The following is an 18,881-nucleotide window of genomic DNA, read 5'->3' on the forward strand; positions in this document are numbered from 1 at the left end:
GCTGAAGTCAGGATTACTCTCCACTCGCCTGGATGGTACAGCCACAATAACATTAAAGAAGCTTAAATTCATCCAGGACAGAACAGCTTGCTTGATTAGTGCCCCTGCCACTGGACTCAATATTCACCCCCTCTACCACTAGCACACTGTGGCTACAATCTGTAGGTTGCACTTCTGCAATTCACTGAGGTTACTTCAAGACTTACTTCCTCCCTGAACCACTGAGAAAAGCAAGAGCAGAAATGTTATGAGAATATGATTATCTCCAAATTCCCCTTCAAATCACAAGGACAGTAGTGGTTCAAGAAGTAGGCCCAGTATTGCCCTCTCGGCAACTAGAGATGAGCAATAAATGCAACCTTCACATTGTTGCCTGCATTTTTCAAAAACAATTATTTTAAAGTTCTGATGGCCCTCTATTTTAACAGCTCCATTCAAAAAGTTGCTGACCATGACTATTCCAGTCTAGCTACTTGTTGATGAAGAGAGGACATCAGTGCTAAGTATCAATTGCTAGATGATTCCTGATAAACTTTATTTTGTCTTTTGGGGGGGCAGGGGGGGTGGACGGAAGAAAGGGGGTGGTGAATTTAAAAAAAATCCAAATCTGAATTCACGTACATCATGAAGCTGTCCATTGTAAAGAAAGAACTTTTATTTACATAGCGTCTTTCACTACCTCGCACAGTTTCACAGGTGAGCTGTAATCGCTCTTGTAATGGGGGAAAAAATGTGACAGCCATTTTGTATATAGCATGATCCCACAAACATCAGTATAATAAATAACCAGATGATCTGTTTTTGGCAGTGGTGTTTGAGGGATAAATGTCAGCCAAGGTACTGAAAGAGTTCCCCTTCTCGTCTTCAGATAGTGTCGTGGAATCTTTTGCATCCACCTGCGAGGGCAGATGGAGCCTTAGTTTAACGAAGTTCACCAGGAATCACCCAGCAATTAGGTCTTAGTAATCCCAATAGTGACCCTTGTACTGACACTGGGGGAACTCCCCTGCTCTTCTTTGGATAATGAATGGAATCCTTTGTACCAAAGAAGTCCGACAGGGCCTCCGTTTAATATCAACAGTGTGACAATCCCTCAGCACTGCATTGAAATCAGCCTAGACTATGTGTTTATGTCTTTGGCTGAGCTAAGACTAACACCTTTGTAACATTCCTTTTAGCTACATCTAGCTAATTGCTAAAATTTCTTGAGGCACCAGATTGCTGCATCTTTGTCTCTCCATCATACTTCTTTGTATAATGCCACAGAAATCGAGGGAGTTATTTTGGCAAACATCTGTAAAGGTAATAAATTTTAGATTGTGAGAGTAATGAGGTGGTTTTTACAAGTGTGCTGTGCAAGTTGATAGCCTCATTGTAAGTTACTTGCTAACTGACATTGTGAGAACTGTACATCATATTCTGAGTGGAGGGCAGGACAAAGTCTCACTATGGCTAACTACTGTTTAAAAATACAACAGATGTAACTATTTTTAACATTTAACTTCTTTGTTCTTGTTAGATTGACTGACTTTCTTCCTTATAAATGAATGCATTTGTTTTTATTTGGAATGAGTTTTGACATTGGAATATGGTTGACAGCTCCTTAGCCTGATAAAATGAAAGAGTTGTATTAACACATACATGAATGACTAATGGGGGTAATTTTGACGGCAATTGTGTAAAATCGGCATGAGCTAATTAGCAACGCATTTTACATGCCCTAATTTCCATTTATGTTGACTTCAATGGAATTCAGTGAAAATGAAAATGGGAAGTGATGTGAAACAGGCTGCCGATTCCCTGTTGCCTGTTTTACACTATCGTTAAAGTGACGAAAGTCAAAATTGCCTGCATTGTATCTCAAGATGACAATTTAACTTCTTCATATGCTGGCAATTGAACTATCTTGCCATATGTAAGAATATATACTGAGAAACTCTTGTGTTTTCATATAGTTGATTGATCTTGTTGGTGAATAACTCATAACTTATAAGCCAATTGCTGTGCTTCTATCATCTCTGCCTGGTTGATGGAAAATACTTGGGTGCCACCAGGTGACTAGGAAAGTTATTACAGGCATTAAAGTTTAGTGATATTTTCTGAATGGTGTTCTAATACAGAGTAATAGTCAATCTATGCTGGAGGAAGGAGGATGGGAGTAATGTTTTTCACAGTTCTCCAATACAGTGGACATTCCCATTTATGTGGGAATCCAGCTCCATCTACAAGTTGCTCTCCAGAGGGAAGGGATAGATTTCCTTTTCTGATCCTCAGCTTCTCTTTCATAGTGCCAACAGTTCCAAAATTCTTACCATTATTAATGCTTTCTTTGCAAATATTAACATTTAAAGATTTGATCAAACAATTTGTGTTGCTGAAATTGGGGTAGAGAGTTACTGCAGACAGGATGCCGTTGTCACTGCACAGCATAATTGGGGATTTCCCCTGCAGGTCAGCTTGGTACTGAAGTTACAGTGGTTTCAATCTATCAGCTGCACTAGGGGGATTTCTTTTTAAATGAAACTAAAAAGTCTTGTCTGCCCTCTCAACTGGAAATAAAAGACCCCAAGATGTTAATTGAAGACAAGCAGGAGAGTTCTCCTGGTGTTTAAAACAGAAAATGGTGGAAATAAACGGGCAGCAACTAAGGAGAGAGAAACGAATGAAAGCTAACAGACCTGAAATGATGGGGGAAATTTTATGGTTTGGAGGTGGGGAGAGCATATAATCGGGCAGGATTGTGGTGGTGGGGGGGACTCTGTCTCCACCCAAATTAAATCTGGAGAGGGAAGGCCTGTGAATGGCCTTCCCGCCTCGCTGCCAATTGAGGCCCTTAAATGGGCAATCTGCCACCGCCAGAATTAGCCCAACAACTGGTCGGCCTGTCACCGCATGGGGAGCACACCAAGCAAACCTGTGCGGGTTGCTTGCCGGCTCTGTGGGGGGGGGGGGTGCGGATGGATGGATGTGGGGGAGGTCCCTTGTTAAGAGGGACCCAGCATCGGGAATGGAGGGTGCCTGCTGAGATCCCCCCACTGCCCTTGCTGCCGATCCCCCTACATCCTCTCCCCCGCGAAACCCCTCCCTCTGTGACTTTACCTGTGGCTTGGTTCCAGAGCCTCAAGGTAATTGCTTTACCGGCAGCAGCCACCATGGTGGCACTGCTCACTTAAAGAGCTGCCAGCCTCTGATTGGCCAACAGCTCTCAGCAGGTGGGACTTCTGTTCCTGGGGTCCTTGATGCCAGGGAAAGCCTGCTGCTATTTACTTAAGTGCCTAATTGTCACTTAATTTTGTGGGCCTTCTCCAGATGAGGCGACACAGATCTCTCCCTGGCACTTTTGCCAGTGGTCGAGATCCTCGCCGCCGAGACAAAATCTCGGCCAGTTAACTCTGTTTCTTTCTTCGTTGACTGCTTTGGGACATTGAGGTCATGAAAGATGCTATATAAATGCAAGTTCTTTCTTTATGTGGGGTGGGGGAAGTGAAGACAAAGAGAGAATTCTGGAGAAAGAAGGAAGAAGAGGTGGCAGAACATAGGAGCAGGAGTAGGCCATTCAATCCATTGAGCCTGTTCCGCCATTCAGTATGATCATGGCTGATCATCCACTTCAATACCTTTTTCCCACACTATCCCCGTATCCCTTTATGTCATTGGTATTTAGAAATCTGTCAATATCTGCTTTAAACATACTCAAGACTGAGCTTCCACAGCCCTCTCTAGTAGAGAATTCCAAAGATTCACAACCTTCTGAATAAAGAAATTTCTCAGAAGGATTGTGCCACATAAGCACAATGGGGAGGGTTTAAACTAATTTAGCAGGGGGATGGGGATCTGAGGGTAGAGTCAGTTGGGGCAAAATCAGAAATGAAAAAGGAAGGCAGAAATTTAATGGATGAGTTTGGAAGACAGAGGAAACAAAGGTTAGGAAATAAGAAAAAAAGGGTTTGGCAGTGCTCAAGGGTATCTATTTTCAATGCAAGGAGAATAGATGAGCTGAGGGCACAGATAGACACGTGGCAGTATGTTATAGCTATTACGGAAACATAACTTAAGGAGGGACAGGAATGGCAGCTCGACGTTCCTGGTTACAAGGTTTTCAGACAATAGGGAGAGGGATAAGAAAAGAGGGGGAGTGGCAATTTTGGTCAAGGAAACTATTACAACTGTGAGGAGGGACGATGTGTTGGAAGATTCATCAAATGAGGCCATATGGATTGAGCTAAGGAATAAAAAAGGGGCAATCACACTGCTGGGAGTGTACTACAGATCCCCAAACTGTCAGAGGGAGATAGAAGACCAGATATGTAGGCAAATCTCACAGTACTCCAAGAACAATAGGGCAGTAATAGTAGGGGATTTTAGCTACCCCAATATTAACTCGGATAGTTTTAGTGTGAAAGGAATCGAGGGACCAGAATTCTTGAGGTGCAACCAGGAGAACTTTTTTGCCCAGTATGTAGCAAGTCCAACAAGAGAGGGTGCAGTTTTAGACTTAGTTTTAGGAAATGAAGATGGGCAGATGGAAGGGGTGGCAGTGGGAGAGCATTTTGGTGGTAGTGATCATAATTCAGTCAGTTTTAACATAACTATGGAAAAGGACAGAGATAGAACAGGAATTAGAGTTCTCAATTGGGGCAAGGCCAATTTTACTAAACTGAGGAGTGATTTAGTGAAAGTGGACTGGAAATGGCTACTTGAAGGTAAATTGGTGTCAACAGTGGGAGACATTCAAGGGGTTCAGAGTATACATGTTCCCACAAAGAAAAAGGGTGAGGTGGCCAAATCTAGAGCCCCATGGATGTCAAGGAGCCTACAGGGTAAGATAAGGCAGAAAAGGAAAGCTTATGTCCGACACCGAGAACTCAATACTACAGAAAGCCGAGAGGAGTATAGAAAGTGGAGGGGTGAAATCAAAAAGGAAATTAGGAAAGCAAAGAGAGGGCATGAAAGAATATTGGAAAACAAAATCAAGGTGAACCCAAAGATGTTTTATCAATACATTGAGAGTAAGAGGATAACTAATGAGAGAGTAGGGCCCATAAAAGACCAAAAAGGTAACCTATGTGTAGGAGCAGAAGATGTTGGTATGGTTCTTAATGAATACTTTGTGTCTGTCTTCACAAAAGAGGGGGATGATGCAGATACTGTAGTTAAGGAGGAGGAGTGTGAAGTATTGGATGTGATAAACATAGGGAGAGAGGAAGTATTAATGGGATTAGCATCCTTGAAAGTTGATAAATCACCCGGGCCAGATGCAATGTACCCTATGCTGTTAAAAGAAGCAAGAGAGGAAATAGCAGAGGGTCTGACCATCATTTTCCAATCCTCACTAGATACAGGTGTGGTGCCGGAGGATTGGAGAACTGCAAACGTTTTACCTCTGTTTAAAAAGGGAACGAAGGATAGACCGAATAGTTACAGGCCAGTCAGTCTAACCTCAGTAGTGGGTAAATTATTGGAATCTATTCTGAGAGGCATGATAAATTGTCACTTAGAAAGGCACAGGTTATTCAAGGATAATCAGCGTGGATTTTTTAATGGAAAGATCTTGTCTGACCAACTTGATTGAATGTTTTGGAGAAGTAACAAGGAAGATAGATGAGGGTAGTGCGGTTGATGTGGTATACGTGGATTTTAGCAAGGCTTTTGACAAGCTCCCACATGGCAGACTGCTGAAAAAAATAAAATCCCATGGGATCCAGGGAAATGCAGCAAGGTGGATACAAAATTGGCTCAGTGGCAGGAAACAGGGTAATTGTTGATGGGTTTTTTAGCGACTGGATGGCTGTTTCCAGTGGCATTCCACAGGGCTCACTTCTGGGTCCCCTAATTTTGTGGTATATATTAATGATTTGGATGTAAATGTAGGGGACATGATGAAGAAGTTTGCAGATGACACAAAGATTGGCTGTATGGTAGATAGTGAGGAGGATAGTTGAAGGCTTCAGGAAGATATTGATGGTCTGGTCAGATGGGCAGAAGATTGGCAAGTGAAATTCAACCTGGAGAAGTGTGAGGTGATGCATTTGGGGAGGTCAAACAAGGCAAAGGAATTTGCAATAAATGGGAAAATACTGAGAGGTCTAGAGGAAGTGAGGGACCATAGAGTGAATTTCCACAGATCCCTGAAGGTAGCAGGACAGGTCAATAAGGTGGTTAAGAAGGCATATGGAATCCTTTCCTTTATTAGCTGAGGTATAGAATATAAGAGCAGGGAGGTTATACTGAAACTATATAACTCATTGGTTGGGCCATAACTTGAGTACTCGTGTGCAGTTCTGGTCACCTCAATGCAGAAAGGATATAATTGCACGAGAGAGGATAAAAGGAGATTTACGAGGATGTTGCCAGGACTGGAAAAGTGCAGCTATGAGGAAAGATTGGAGAGGCTGGAGTTGTTCTCCTTGGAACAGAGAAGGCTGAGGGGAGATCTGACTGAAATGTACAAAATATTGAGGCGCCTGGATAGAGTGGAGGTAAAGGGCCTATTCACCTTAGCAGAGAGGTCAGTGACAAGGGGGCATAGATTTAAAGTGATTGGTAGAAAAATTTGAAGAGAGACGAGGAAAAACTTTTTCACCCAGAGGGTGGGTGGGGTGGGGGGGGGTGCCTGGAACTCACTACCTGAAAGAATAGTTGAGGCACAGACCCATTCAAAAGGAGTCTGGATATGCACCTCAAGTGCCGTAATCTGCAGGGCTACATGCCAAATGCTGGAAGGTGGGATTAGAATAGGTGGATCGTTTTTCAGCCGGCACAGATATGATGGACCAAGTGGCCTCTTTCTATGCCTTAAACTTTCTAAGCAGACCATTAAACATGTGCAGGGGGTAGGGGGTGGGGTCAGCAACATTAGGGCAGATAAAGATTTTAGATGGATTGTCTGGGCACAGATATGGCTATATTGGGGAAGGTAAATGAAGTATTAGCAATTAGATGACACTTTTCCACGTCTTCAGGATGATTCAAAGTGCTCGCCAGCCAATGAATCACTTTTGAAGTAGAGACACTGTTTCTATGTAGGTGAAGATAGCCAATTTGTGCACTTCATGATCCCACAAACAGCAAATAAGATAATGTGTCATTAAAATGTTTTTGGTGGTGCTGGATGATGAATTGTTGTTGCCCAAGTTATAGTGAAAACTCCTCTGTTCTTTGTATAATGCCATAGGATTTCTTGTGTCTACCTGAACAGGCAGATGAGGCCTTTGTTTTGTAACATCTCATCTGAAAGATAATACAGCACTTCAGTATTGTACTGGAGTGTCAGCTGAGACTAAGCTTTCAAATCCTGGGGTGAGGCTGAACTCTCCCTGCCCCTATCTTCTACCTTTAGAAGCAATAATTGCTATAATTGAACCAAGTTGACTTAAGTGTTAAACTAGTTTATACGATTTCAGTTGAAACTAAGGGTTTGTGTTATTTGTGCAAATGGGCAGACAAATGAAAATGAATAATCAGTCAGAGAGAAAACGGCATCATGTGTTAAGCGAAGTACCCTTCTTCAGTGCTGAAAACTGGAAGTTTGTTGTGGCAATGTGCCATACAGGCCAGGTTGTACAGTGTCCCTGGCTCATCCCCAGTCTGTTCTGAATTAACTGATCTCGACCTGGATAGGCTGATGCTGCTGGAGGAGGGAGGTGGGGGGCGGTAAAATCTACCTGGATTCATGCTCATGAGTCATTATTTGAAGACCCAATTGGACTTGGTGTTCATGACTTATGGTGGAAGATCTCCCAGCACTCTGGGCTAGATTTTGAGCCCCCATTGTGGCCGGGAATGGAGGCAAGCGAGCACTGAAAAATAGTGCCGCTGGCTTGCTGGTTTCCTGGCTCCATCCTGTCCGTGGCACTTTTTTGGAGGCGGGATGGGGTTGGCAAGGCGTCCAGTTGGCCTCCAGGTTCCCGAAGATGGGAGACAGTTTAGCTATCTGGAAGCAGCTCCTCGGGTGGCAAACACCATTCTTACTTTAAACTTTAAAAAGGTTGGAGAGAGGGTGCCTCTGTTTTGAAGCATCCTCTCTCTCACTTACCTGCCATGACATCCTGCTGCTCCTTTAAAGCTGGAAGGCCTCTGATTGTTCCCTCCAGCTTCGAAAGCCCACGCGAGCCCGCCCTTTGGCCATTGATGGGCCGTTCCAAGAAAATCACATTGAGTAACTGTTTCCCATGCAATGCGGTCTTCTAACCTGATGGCAGGGTTCAGAAACCCGCAAGGAAAATCTTGCACTCTCTGTTGACGGTCAGCCGTGAACGTTTGCCATGTTATTTTAGATCCCTGCATACACTGCCCCTGACTGAAAGGGCAGGGTCTCCATCAGTGCCGTTCCTGAACTGGCTGGGAGGCCAGCATATCTTCAGAAAGGTGTAAAATCAAAAACCTGTATGGGATTGGGGGGGAACAATTTTGTGGGTTTGAACGGGGATAATCCTAAAACCTGTTTAAAAAAAAAAAGTTAACTATTTCACAATTACTAACATTGTTTGAAAAAAAGGTATTGAAGGACACTTTTTTTTTTTAGTGATACAGCACTGAAACAGGCTCTTCGGCCCACCGAGTCTGTGCCGACCATCAACCACCCATTTATACTAATCCTACACTAATCCCACATTCCCACCTGTCCCTATATTTCCCTACCACCTACCTATACTAGGGGCAATTTATAATGGCCAATTTACCTATCAACCTGCAAGTCTTTGGCATGTGGGAGGAAACCGGAGCACCCGGAGGAAACCCACGCAGACACAGGGAGAACTTGCAAACTCCACACAGGCAGTACCCAGAATTGAACCCGGGTCGCTGGAGCTGTGAGGCTGTGGTGCTAACCACTGCGCCACTGTGCCGCACTTGTGAACATAATGCAAGGTTGTGTCAGTACCTTCAGCAGAGGAGCTTTTTTAACAATATTTGTGAATAATTGTGAAATAGTTAAAAAAAAAAATTTTTTTTTTTTACAGGATTTAGGATTATTTCCGATCAAGCCCACAGAACTGCTTCCCCACCATACAGGTTTTTGATTTTACGCCATTCCGAAAATATGTTGGCCTTCGAGCCAGTTCAGGAAGGGCACTGATGGAGATCCTGACCTCCCAATCAGCGAGCATTGTATGCAGGGATCTAAATTAACTTCCTGGATGTTCTAAAAATCTTTTGTCTGTTGTGGATTTTTGTTTTGCCATATTACATTTTAAAGTTTACTTTTCAGGATGGTGAAGTTCACGATGGATCAGAGCTTATTGGGCCGGTGGATCCCTCGGCGGAGTCCCTGATTGATAATTTATCAGATGGCAGTACTGAAGGTAAGCACCCGCAAAAGCTAGGACAACGCAAGAATGTTTAAAAAGTAGAACTCTTGGTGGATTTATGTTGTGTTTAAAAAAAAAGTATAATTGATATCTAAAGTTGTAACTTCCTTCATTTCCTCAAAAATCACTTTTGCACCTGAAATGCACCTATTTTTGAGCAGCCTGTAACACTTCCTTTAAAGATGATATGTAAGGACCTTTTAAGGATTCAGTAAAGGAAATTAAACTTTTGAATTGGTACAGTATGGGTTAAGGTGCATATTGCAGCTGTGCAAAATGTTTCAATCTATGATATATCTGAACTAGGAATTCTTGACCTTGACACCTGATGCAATAATGGGGAAAAATCCCATCCTGTATTATTGCAATAAACTCACAAATTCACACTCTTACTTTAAAAAAAAAGGCTTTGCTGTACAAAAATGTAGATTTCTAGTGATTGTTTTTGTAGCTTTTCAGCTAGATTCACAGACAAAGAACTTTACTGCCCTCGTGTGGAAGGGAGAGAGAATTTTGCTGCAGCACTGTAAAGGTTGGCTTGATGTGGAATCAAGGGATGTTTATCCCTCCTGATGTAAGTTACAATAAAGCAAAGCAGTAATTTAGGCTTCATGTAATATTTTGCAATAGGCTGGGGGAGTTTGCAAACAAACTGGCTATCCACAAACATTTTCAAATGAAAATGACTGGCCTGCACTTATCCTGTTGCAAACTATTCTTAAAAAGTAAAGCTTACCTTTATGCCTCACCTTTTTCTTCTAATACTAATCTTGATCCTGGTAAACGGTCTTCCTCCATTTTTCCATTCTGCTGTTTTGAAATGATGAAAACAAAGTTTTATCCTGCCAAGCTTTTTGGGCTCTGGACACCACTAAATTGGCCTAATGGTATCGCTTCCATCATCATTATGCTTTTATGCCTTCTTCCATAACCTGTCTTGTACATTTCCTCTATGCCTCTTACTCCTAGCCCAAAGTTTTCTTGGAAATTTGCTTGTGTTAACTTTAACCTTAAGATAAATGATTGCTCCTTATCTTCACAGCTCTATGTAATTGCCCTTGTTTGGTACTTTTTAAAGTGATGGGTGCTACTTTTAACTCAATTTATGCGTCTCTGGGAAAGTTCTAGCCTAATCTATGATCTTGTGTGATTTTCAGCATATCTGTTCCATTGTGGATCTTGTTGCCTATGTATGTGTCTCTGGAAACCCACTGTTGAACACTTTGATGAATCTTTGTCTTGACTTTCAAAGTCTTTGTGACTTGGTACTATTCATTTCTAAAGACGTTGCCATTGTATGATTTCCCACCAAGTCTTTGTTTAATGGCTATTAAATGTCGTCTTATATTGTTTTATCGGAATCTTTTTTTCCTTTAATTCAGCGATTTCCCAGAAGTTTATTCTCTCTCCTACTTTGCTACTTATTCATTCCATTGACCTCCTCTGCTTATCATTCAACCTTATCCATTCACAATTCACAACACATTCATCAACTTCTTGAGTTTTAACACCCTCAGCACTCATACCCTTCAGTCCTCTCAGTGCAGTGGACGAAGCATTACAACCTGATATCCTCTATGCCCTTCATCCCTATGTGAATGTTATATTTTCCGTGTTCTTGTGGAGCTCTAGGGAACTGGAAAACTGTTCTTCTGTTTTGGGAACAGTAAATAAAATTTGTAGAATAATATAATTATTTTATGTGGGATTACGAACCTGGCTTTTTCAAGTCCATTTACACAGTAGCAAGGTGGCTGAGCAATCTGTTAAAAGACCTTCAACAATGTTAATTTAAACTGAACAGTCAGGCACACTTGAGAGTGAGCCAGTGTTAATTATCCCACCAGTTTTTTTTTCTCCTTCCTTGAGTGTGTTGGAGAGAGGAGGAATACCTTGCCCGACCCATATAGTGTTTTCCCATAGCAAGGCGGTTACTGACAATAGGCTTCCCTGACAATAGGCATGATTATCTGTGCAAATAAGTACTAGAAATGTGGAAACCAACCAAACTAAAGCTAGCCTTCCAGTTTTACTTCAAACCATTTTGCATAAAAGATTTACTGTCTGTTGCTGGTTAATTTTCTCTCCTCTTGCCACCCTACCCAAACTGTAATGCTGGGTACACCTTCACATAATAAATGGTCCACATCAAATTTCAGGCTTTAAAAAAATGCTATCAATAGCTTTATGTTTAGTTTAATATCTGGACTTTGCTTCTGAGTGAGTCCAGTTCCAGAGAGATTTTAGCACAGTGAACAAAATATGGATCCTGTATTTAACCTACTGCTCTTGCTTTATTGCTGCTACTTTCTAATCTGGTCCATATCACTTGCCCAATTGGAAGATGCAAGGTCCCAATTGGCTTGTGAAGGGGAGAAAAACCAGGAAAAAGAATAACAGGATGTCTTTCCTACTAGATATCATTACTCAGCTCAAGATGCTTTTCATATAATGAACATTTGCTCGCCAATACTTTGGAGTGGCAGAGGTCCCTAATTTCCTTAAGATTGGACTGCAGAGGCTTTGGTGATAATGACAGTAAATCACCAGCAGCCCACCATTGTAGACTGCTGGTTTATTAAAGCCTTGAACTGAAGAGTTGTGGAATTGTGTTTGAGATTTGTTTGTCTTATCACACAGTTGAAATCTCTTGATCATGTTTGGAGGATCATGGAAGTCTCATGTGGTAATAAGGTGACTGGTTCGAGAGTAGCAGAGGCCTGAGAACAGGCAGGTTATTTACCCATTGTAGGAGTGCAGAAGGTGGCATGAAAAGACCTTCCTTAAAAAAGGAGAGGGAAATGAGAAGAAATCATGAAATATTTATCTACTAATAGTCTTTATATTGAATTTCATGGTCAGTAAGATTTGTAGTTAAGAAAACTGACTGCCTCGTTTTGTATTCCTTCCAGCTCGAAGAGATGTGACTAGCATTGATGATGTCACTATCAGTAGTCAATCAGAATGTGGAGGTAAGATGCTAGAAATTGCTTTCCTTTTTCTGACAAGCTGCCAATCTGCAATATCCGTTAATTGATCTCAGAATGTGACAACACATCAATTAGACCTTGCGACTTTAGGAAATTACATAAAGCAGAATAACATATTGTATGTTATGTGGTATAATGCTCCTATCCCTATAAAACTGTACCCACTGATTTCATAAGAACAACTCCATGGGAGATCTGCTGAATTTTTTTTAAAAAACAGCATGACTAGAGACAGGAAGTAGTCTCCTAGAGTTCTAATTTGGCTTGTAGTTATACTTGAGTTAGTGACCTGATTGTAACCATTGGCAGTCATTTGTAATTAGCAGATCCTTAGTGGAGAATCGCCTTTGGCTGGTCAGCATCTAGGTGCAGTGACAACGGAGTTCTGTGTTTGTATGTTGTAGCACATGTGCAGAGCTCTGCTTCCTTGGCTGTATATTCTTAAAGCAGAAAGGTGGCATTGTTCTAATATTAAAAACATTCTATTCAAAGTTTTAAAAGGCCACCGGAGGTCTCTTGAAATGTTGATTTTATACTGTACTGGATTTCAACAGTGGCCAGAATGAACTTGAGAGTGTTGTGAGGCGCCCTCTTGGAGTGGATCTCTGTGCTTGGCTTTTGTGTGCTCAGGTGCCAAACTGAGATCTGTCGTATACAGTCAAAGCACAAACTCTGAAGACCAAATCCTACTCCAAACGTCCTTCACACTTGTATCTTTCTAATTGAAAGAGGAACCTCTTCCAACAAAAGAACTTGTATCTCAGTACTTGCTTATCACAGTTAAACATTGTGTGTACACCATTTTAAAAATATTTCTCTTATATGGAAGCCTTCAGTAGGAGAATTATGGAAGGATGAAGCTGTTCAACAGCAACATATATAGCACCTTTTAATGTGGCAAATCGTCTCAAAGTGCTTTATGGTCGGGAAGGTTTGCAAATGAACATTAAGCAAGAGTTAGGAGAGGAGCTGGGGGAGATGGCTGAAGGAAAAGTTGACAAGGTAGTTTTTGACCAAGTCTTTGAAGGTAAAGTAAGATTTAGCAAACTGAAGGGTTTTGAGAAGAGAATTACAGAGTGTTAAAATGTGATGGCTGAAGGTTCTGCCAACTATGATGGAGAGAATTGATGTCGCTGGGAGAATGGAGAATGCAAGCTGAGATTATAGATTTGGAAGGTTTCATGGACATGGTGGGAGAATGGCATGGGAAGTTTGTAATTGTGGACTTTGAAGTCTGTGCATTATGGGTGGGGAGCCAGTGGAAATTGGAAGATAAGAATGAGAGAGAAATAGGACTTGGTACTGGGTAGCATGGAGGTGACAGATTGGAGAAGTAGAGTGAAACTTGGGAGAGTGTTGTAGCTGTCTAGCCTGGATGTGACTAAGGAACCAAATTGCCTTTTTTTTGGTTGTCACTTGTATGCAACAGAGTTTAAAAAAAAATCCAGCTTATATTTATAACTCTTGAGTTGTTTTCTTGTCTTCGTGAATCTGAAACTGTTATTAGTAGCAGGCATTGTGCAATGAAAAGGTTACTGAGATTTGTCAGTGGAGATATGGAAGATTATTAGAAAAGGGCATTAGCAAGTATATCTGTGTAATACACGTATGTTTGTCTAATTGGTAGCATTTGCCCGTGGTGGCAGGGACATAATAAACAACCACTATCTAGGAAACATTGTTTTAGATCCTGCTTTTCCCATTACCCTGAAGTGTACAGTATGATATTGGAATGTTCTTCTCTTCCTATGGGCCTTTTATTGGTTTGTGATATCTGTAACATAAATCTGAATCATTGTAATGGTTATATTTTCTTGCTGTCCTTTCTGCTAATCTGGACCAATCTAGATGGTTAATGACATTGTCACATAATTGACATAATAATGATTAAAACCTAGTTATACCCATTTGATTGCAGTGTTGAAAAATGAAAGTGATGAAATAAAACCCTAATTATTGTGCATTTAACAAGCAAACTGTCCATCACAACCATTCACCCTGCGAATGTTAATGGTGTTTGGTTGCTTCTCCAAGTCATCAGTTTTGTTATATGAGCATCATAAAGAGCCATCTGGAATTCCTAAAATGTAATTTGGTTAAAGATAGGACAAGGCAGAAAAATGAGGCATTACCTGAAAGGATAAGGCGTATTTCATTTTTTAAAATATTTTAAATATTGTTAAAGCATATGTATTTTAACTGTTATGTTGCTGAACTGCTGGAAGAACAACTTGGGAGAGATTAAACATTTTTTAACTTTGTGTTCTGTATAATATTACGTAAAAATGACCGTGTAATTTTTAGCTTTTGAAAGAGTGCAGTGCCATGGTTAGTAATGTTGTTTCCATTTGCTCTTACTGACTTATAAATTTTATATTAATGGACTTGCTGGCAGTTCCACAAACCAAGCCTGCTCTGAACTCACTATTCTAGCAATAACACCATATTAAATTAGATCTGGCGCTAAAATAATATGAAAGTATAAAAAGTACTTAAGCAAGGACTGATGATGACTCATTTACAAGTATGATTACAAGGCATATCCAAAAATCTGGAGCATTAGTTTTGGAGCTTGGAAGGAAAATAAGCAATTAGATATGTTCAGGAGGAAACCGTAACAGCGGCAACAGTAGTAAAAGGCTTTAGTGAGATGATTGAGAACATGGTTTTGAGGAGGGGTTTTAAGGTGGGGGCAAGATCAATAGTTAGGCAGAAAGATTTAGAGAGAGATTTACAAAGAGCAAGACCACAATGGGTGTGGGAGGCTACAATTAGATATGGTGGCTCAAGGACATGGAGGGATTTCTAAAGGAAGGCAATGATTTTGAATTAATTGCAATGGGGGGCAAGGAGCCAGTTGAAGTCAGGGAGGACAAGGGTCTGGGCAAGCGGGTCCTGATGTAGGTTAGGATCGGGTCAGCAGAGGTTTTTAAAAAAGTTGAAGTTTGAAGGATGAATCTTGGGAGGCCAGTGAAGAACTAGAGTCTGGAGGTAACAAAAGCATGCATAAGGATTTCTATGATGAAAGGGATAAGGTAAGGGCAGAGGCAAGTGATATTATGGAGGTGGAAGTGAATGCCCCTTGTTATGGATTGTTTGAGGTTTGGAATTTAGCTCGAGATCAAGCTGGATAACGAAGTTACTCACCATTTGGTTCAGTATGAGGGGAATGAAGTCAGGATTTTGACAGGAAGTGATATATAAATGCATGACATTCTGTTTAAAACACCTTTCACAACCACGAGATGTCTTAAACCTCTTTATTGCTATTGAAGTACATTTGAAGTATAGTCACTGTGGTAATGTAGAAAATGGTGGTTTTATCTTCACAATGCTTAAATTGGAAGAAATTTTGACTCATCCAATGCTTATAAATTGGAAAATCCAAAATTGAAACAGTTCTAGAATTGAAGGTGCTGGTAGTGGTGAGGTGTAGAGATGGGTGTCATCAGTGGAAATAAATGGGAACTGACCTCATTCTATAGATAATGTTGCTGAGGGGCAATATATAAGCAAGGGAAAGGAGAGGACCAAGGATGAAACCCTCGGGGTATTTGGAAGGTGATCTTTAGGGGTAGAAGAAAAAGTATTTCTGCATGCATTGGGACAAGTAGAAGTATGATTACCTGAGGGCTGTTGATGACCACATTGGTGGAATGGTTGACAGTTAAATGCTGCAGAGAGCTCAGGGAGGATAGCAAGTCATGTTCACAATTGCAAAGGTTGTTATTGATGACTATGATAAAGGTGGTCTTAGTACTTTGGGCCAAATCGAAGACAGACTGAAGGAATTCCTTTGGAGAATTGAGATGGTGCTAGTGGCTCATTCAGCCATGAGAGTAATCACAAACCTAAGAGATCAAGAAGTCCCCAAGCTCCTTTATATTTGGCAAGATTAATGGTGGAGCTATAACTTGACTTTGTGCATTAACACATTTTTTTCTGAGTGATCTTCATTTTGTTATCAAGTGCAGCAACACGTTGAAGCATATTTTTGTGGAAATATGTGAAAATTAGGTATTCATAACTAATTTGTTTCTTATTCCATTTACTTTACATGCTGCCTCTGACAACAAACCCACTATTGGAAGCAGCCAGAAAAGTAAAAACTAGTACTGTAGATGGCATTCAAGACTCCTCTGAGTGGGGATTTTGCCTTTTATCTCTGGGTGCTACCAATGGCAAATATATAAATAGTGATTGGTGACAACAGAGCCATACTTAAGTTCACCGCCCTTTCAGAGACATTGAGGAAAATCCTGGTCAGACCATATATGTGCATTCATCTTTCAATGTCCGTGCAGTTATTGGTTGAGGCATCCAGTTACAATATAAATGGGGGAAATTCAGCAGCACGGAAAATAACCATATTACAGAACTAATTGCAGTAATGGTAGTTCTGTAATTATGTATGTTGGAAAAACTCTGACAAGTTTAAAAGTAGAAAACTGCACAAGGAAAAGATTGAATTTTAGAATATTTTCTGCGCTACTGAAGAAGAAAGTGAAGTATCACAATTAACAAAGAACTAACTGTTACTGGCAATTCAGAAAAACTAAATCTGCTCAAAAGCTGCAAATGGCAAAGCCACCCCTTTAACATGATCTTGAGTTTAGTTCAGTATGATTCTATTGCCAGAGCAGGCCAGGAAGAATGCTTTTTTAAAACTAAACAACTGCACATTAGGGTCAGGGACAAAGACATTTCAGTGTAGTTTCAGGAATCATTTGTAGAACAGAAATGCCATGCTCAGCTCTCATATCTGGAATGGCAATTGCTTTAAAGTCACCTTGTTCAGTCCTTTTCTCTGGCTAATGACTGTGTGATGTGTGCATCTGGCTTTTCCAGATGTGTCAAAACAGTTTCTAATTCAGGAAACATCAGTGTTTATTTATCTTAACCCGTGCAGTAAGTACAGCAGGACCAAATTAATTGTGCATCTCTTCAAATGAGTATACATCCAGCTGTAACTCTTAGCCATTCTTCCCTTCCTGTTTGCCAGAATATTGTAACTCGTGCTCTCAACATCAAGTAAATAATTTTTAAAAAAGCACTGCTGTTTTACTGCTAAATGTCAGAGTATTCTGCTGCTTACTGTTGCATCAATGTGCTTGAGAATACTGTGCAAGCATCTTCTCTGTATACTATTAATGAGCATATGGAGCAGAAGACCTTGACTCATAATTATAGTCCATCTAATTGAGAGAGCAGCGTGTTTCCATATTGATGGACTGAGCATGATTTGAGTAACTGATGACCAATTAGTCTGCATAAATTTGAGCTGAGCTTAAATCATTTACTGACTATCCTTAATGCGATATATTTAATATTGTTAGATTTTGAGGTCCTTTTTTATTTTAGTGCTCCCTCATTTTTCCGTAATTATTCTCTCCTCCAACTTCTCCTTCCCGCCCCATTCTTTATCCCACTTATCATCCTCAGGTGAGGTGTGCAGGGAACTAATCTTCTCATGCCTTCGTAACTAGCTGTTGGGAAGTGTTTGAGGGCAACTCTTTTCTGTGTCACAACGGGAAAGAACCTTGTTTTTAGTGGATTTCTTCATGGCCCTGACTCACCAGAAACTTGGTGCTTACAATGCAGGGAATCTTGTAGGAAGTAGACTTTTAAGCCCAAGACTATGCTGACCTAACAGAATGTATGATTACATGTACCTTTAAAAAAAAAATAGCCTTCGTTAATCATACCAATGGAACAGCAACTTCAGAGTAACACAGAGCCTCAGAAAAAGTATATGTGATTGTTCCAAAGAGCTTAGCTTTAAACCGAGGTGTCTTTCATAAAATCATACAGCACCAAAGGAGGCCATTTGGCTATCATGCTTATGCTGGCTCTTTGAAAGAGCTGTCCAATTGGTCCCAGTCCCTGCATTTTCCCCACAGCCCTGTAAAACTTTTTTTTCTTCTTCAAGCATATATCCAATTTTCTTTTAAAAAATGCTATTGAATCTGCTTCCAGTTAAAGGCTGGCTCGGGGCTGCAAATGAAACCAGACCTGAGCCCGACAGAACCACATCCAGCCCGAATCCTTTCATTTTTTCCCGCGCCCAACCCGACCTGACCATCAGTTAACCTAACTTCCATTTTTCACTTTGTTGCTTATCCGCACAAGCTTTAAAAAAAAACTAATTAAACTACCTTTCAAGTCCAAAAAGTACATTAACATTGGAGCCACGTACCGGAGTGTGTCCGATCTGGCCCAACCCAACTTGAGCCCGAATGCAGGACCTGGAAGAACAACCCGAACCGGAAACATGTCATCGGGTCCCATCTGGTTCGGGTCGTGTAGCCATGCACTACTTCCGGTATCATTTCGTGGTGGGCGAAAAAAACGGCGGCGACTTCCATGTGGCGGCTCATTTAAATAGCCAGGGCGGGCCGCCATAACCCCTGATCATGTGAAGGGGGTGGGCTGTCTGTCTTGGCATTGGCGTCAGCTGCCTGCGTGCAGGCACTGACGCCGTTTTTAAAGGGCTGTAAGCCCTACCGGGAAATGGAATTACAATAAATAAATACATCTCTTTTGCCCCTCTCCCACACCCCCATAACAATTAAATTAATTATTT

The 18,881-nt window shown here is 41.1% G+C and overlaps 1 protein-coding gene across 3 annotated transcripts in view; it reads left to right on the forward strand.

Annotated features, from left to right (window-relative positions):
- Positions 1-18,881, forward strand: part of rps6kc1 (ribosomal protein S6 kinase polypeptide 1) — a 195,065-nt gene that overhangs the window by 46,827 nt on the left and 129,357 nt on the right. For all 3 annotated transcript variants that reach the window (XM_068045018.1, XM_068045016.1, XM_068045017.1), the window contains 2 exons: positions 9,209-9,302; positions 12,221-12,280. In XM_068045018.1, coding sequence (XP_067901119.1) covers positions 9,209-9,302; positions 12,221-12,280 — 154 coding nt within the window. The remainder of the gene's footprint in view (positions 1-9,208; positions 9,303-12,220; positions 12,281-18,881) is intronic.

Source organism: Heterodontus francisci, chromosome 13 (genome assembly GCF_036365525.1).
Source record: "Heterodontus francisci isolate sHetFra1 chromosome 13, sHetFra1.hap1, whole genome shotgun sequence".
NCBI lineage: Eukaryota > Metazoa > Chordata > Chondrichthyes > Heterodontiformes > Heterodontidae > Heterodontus > Heterodontus francisci.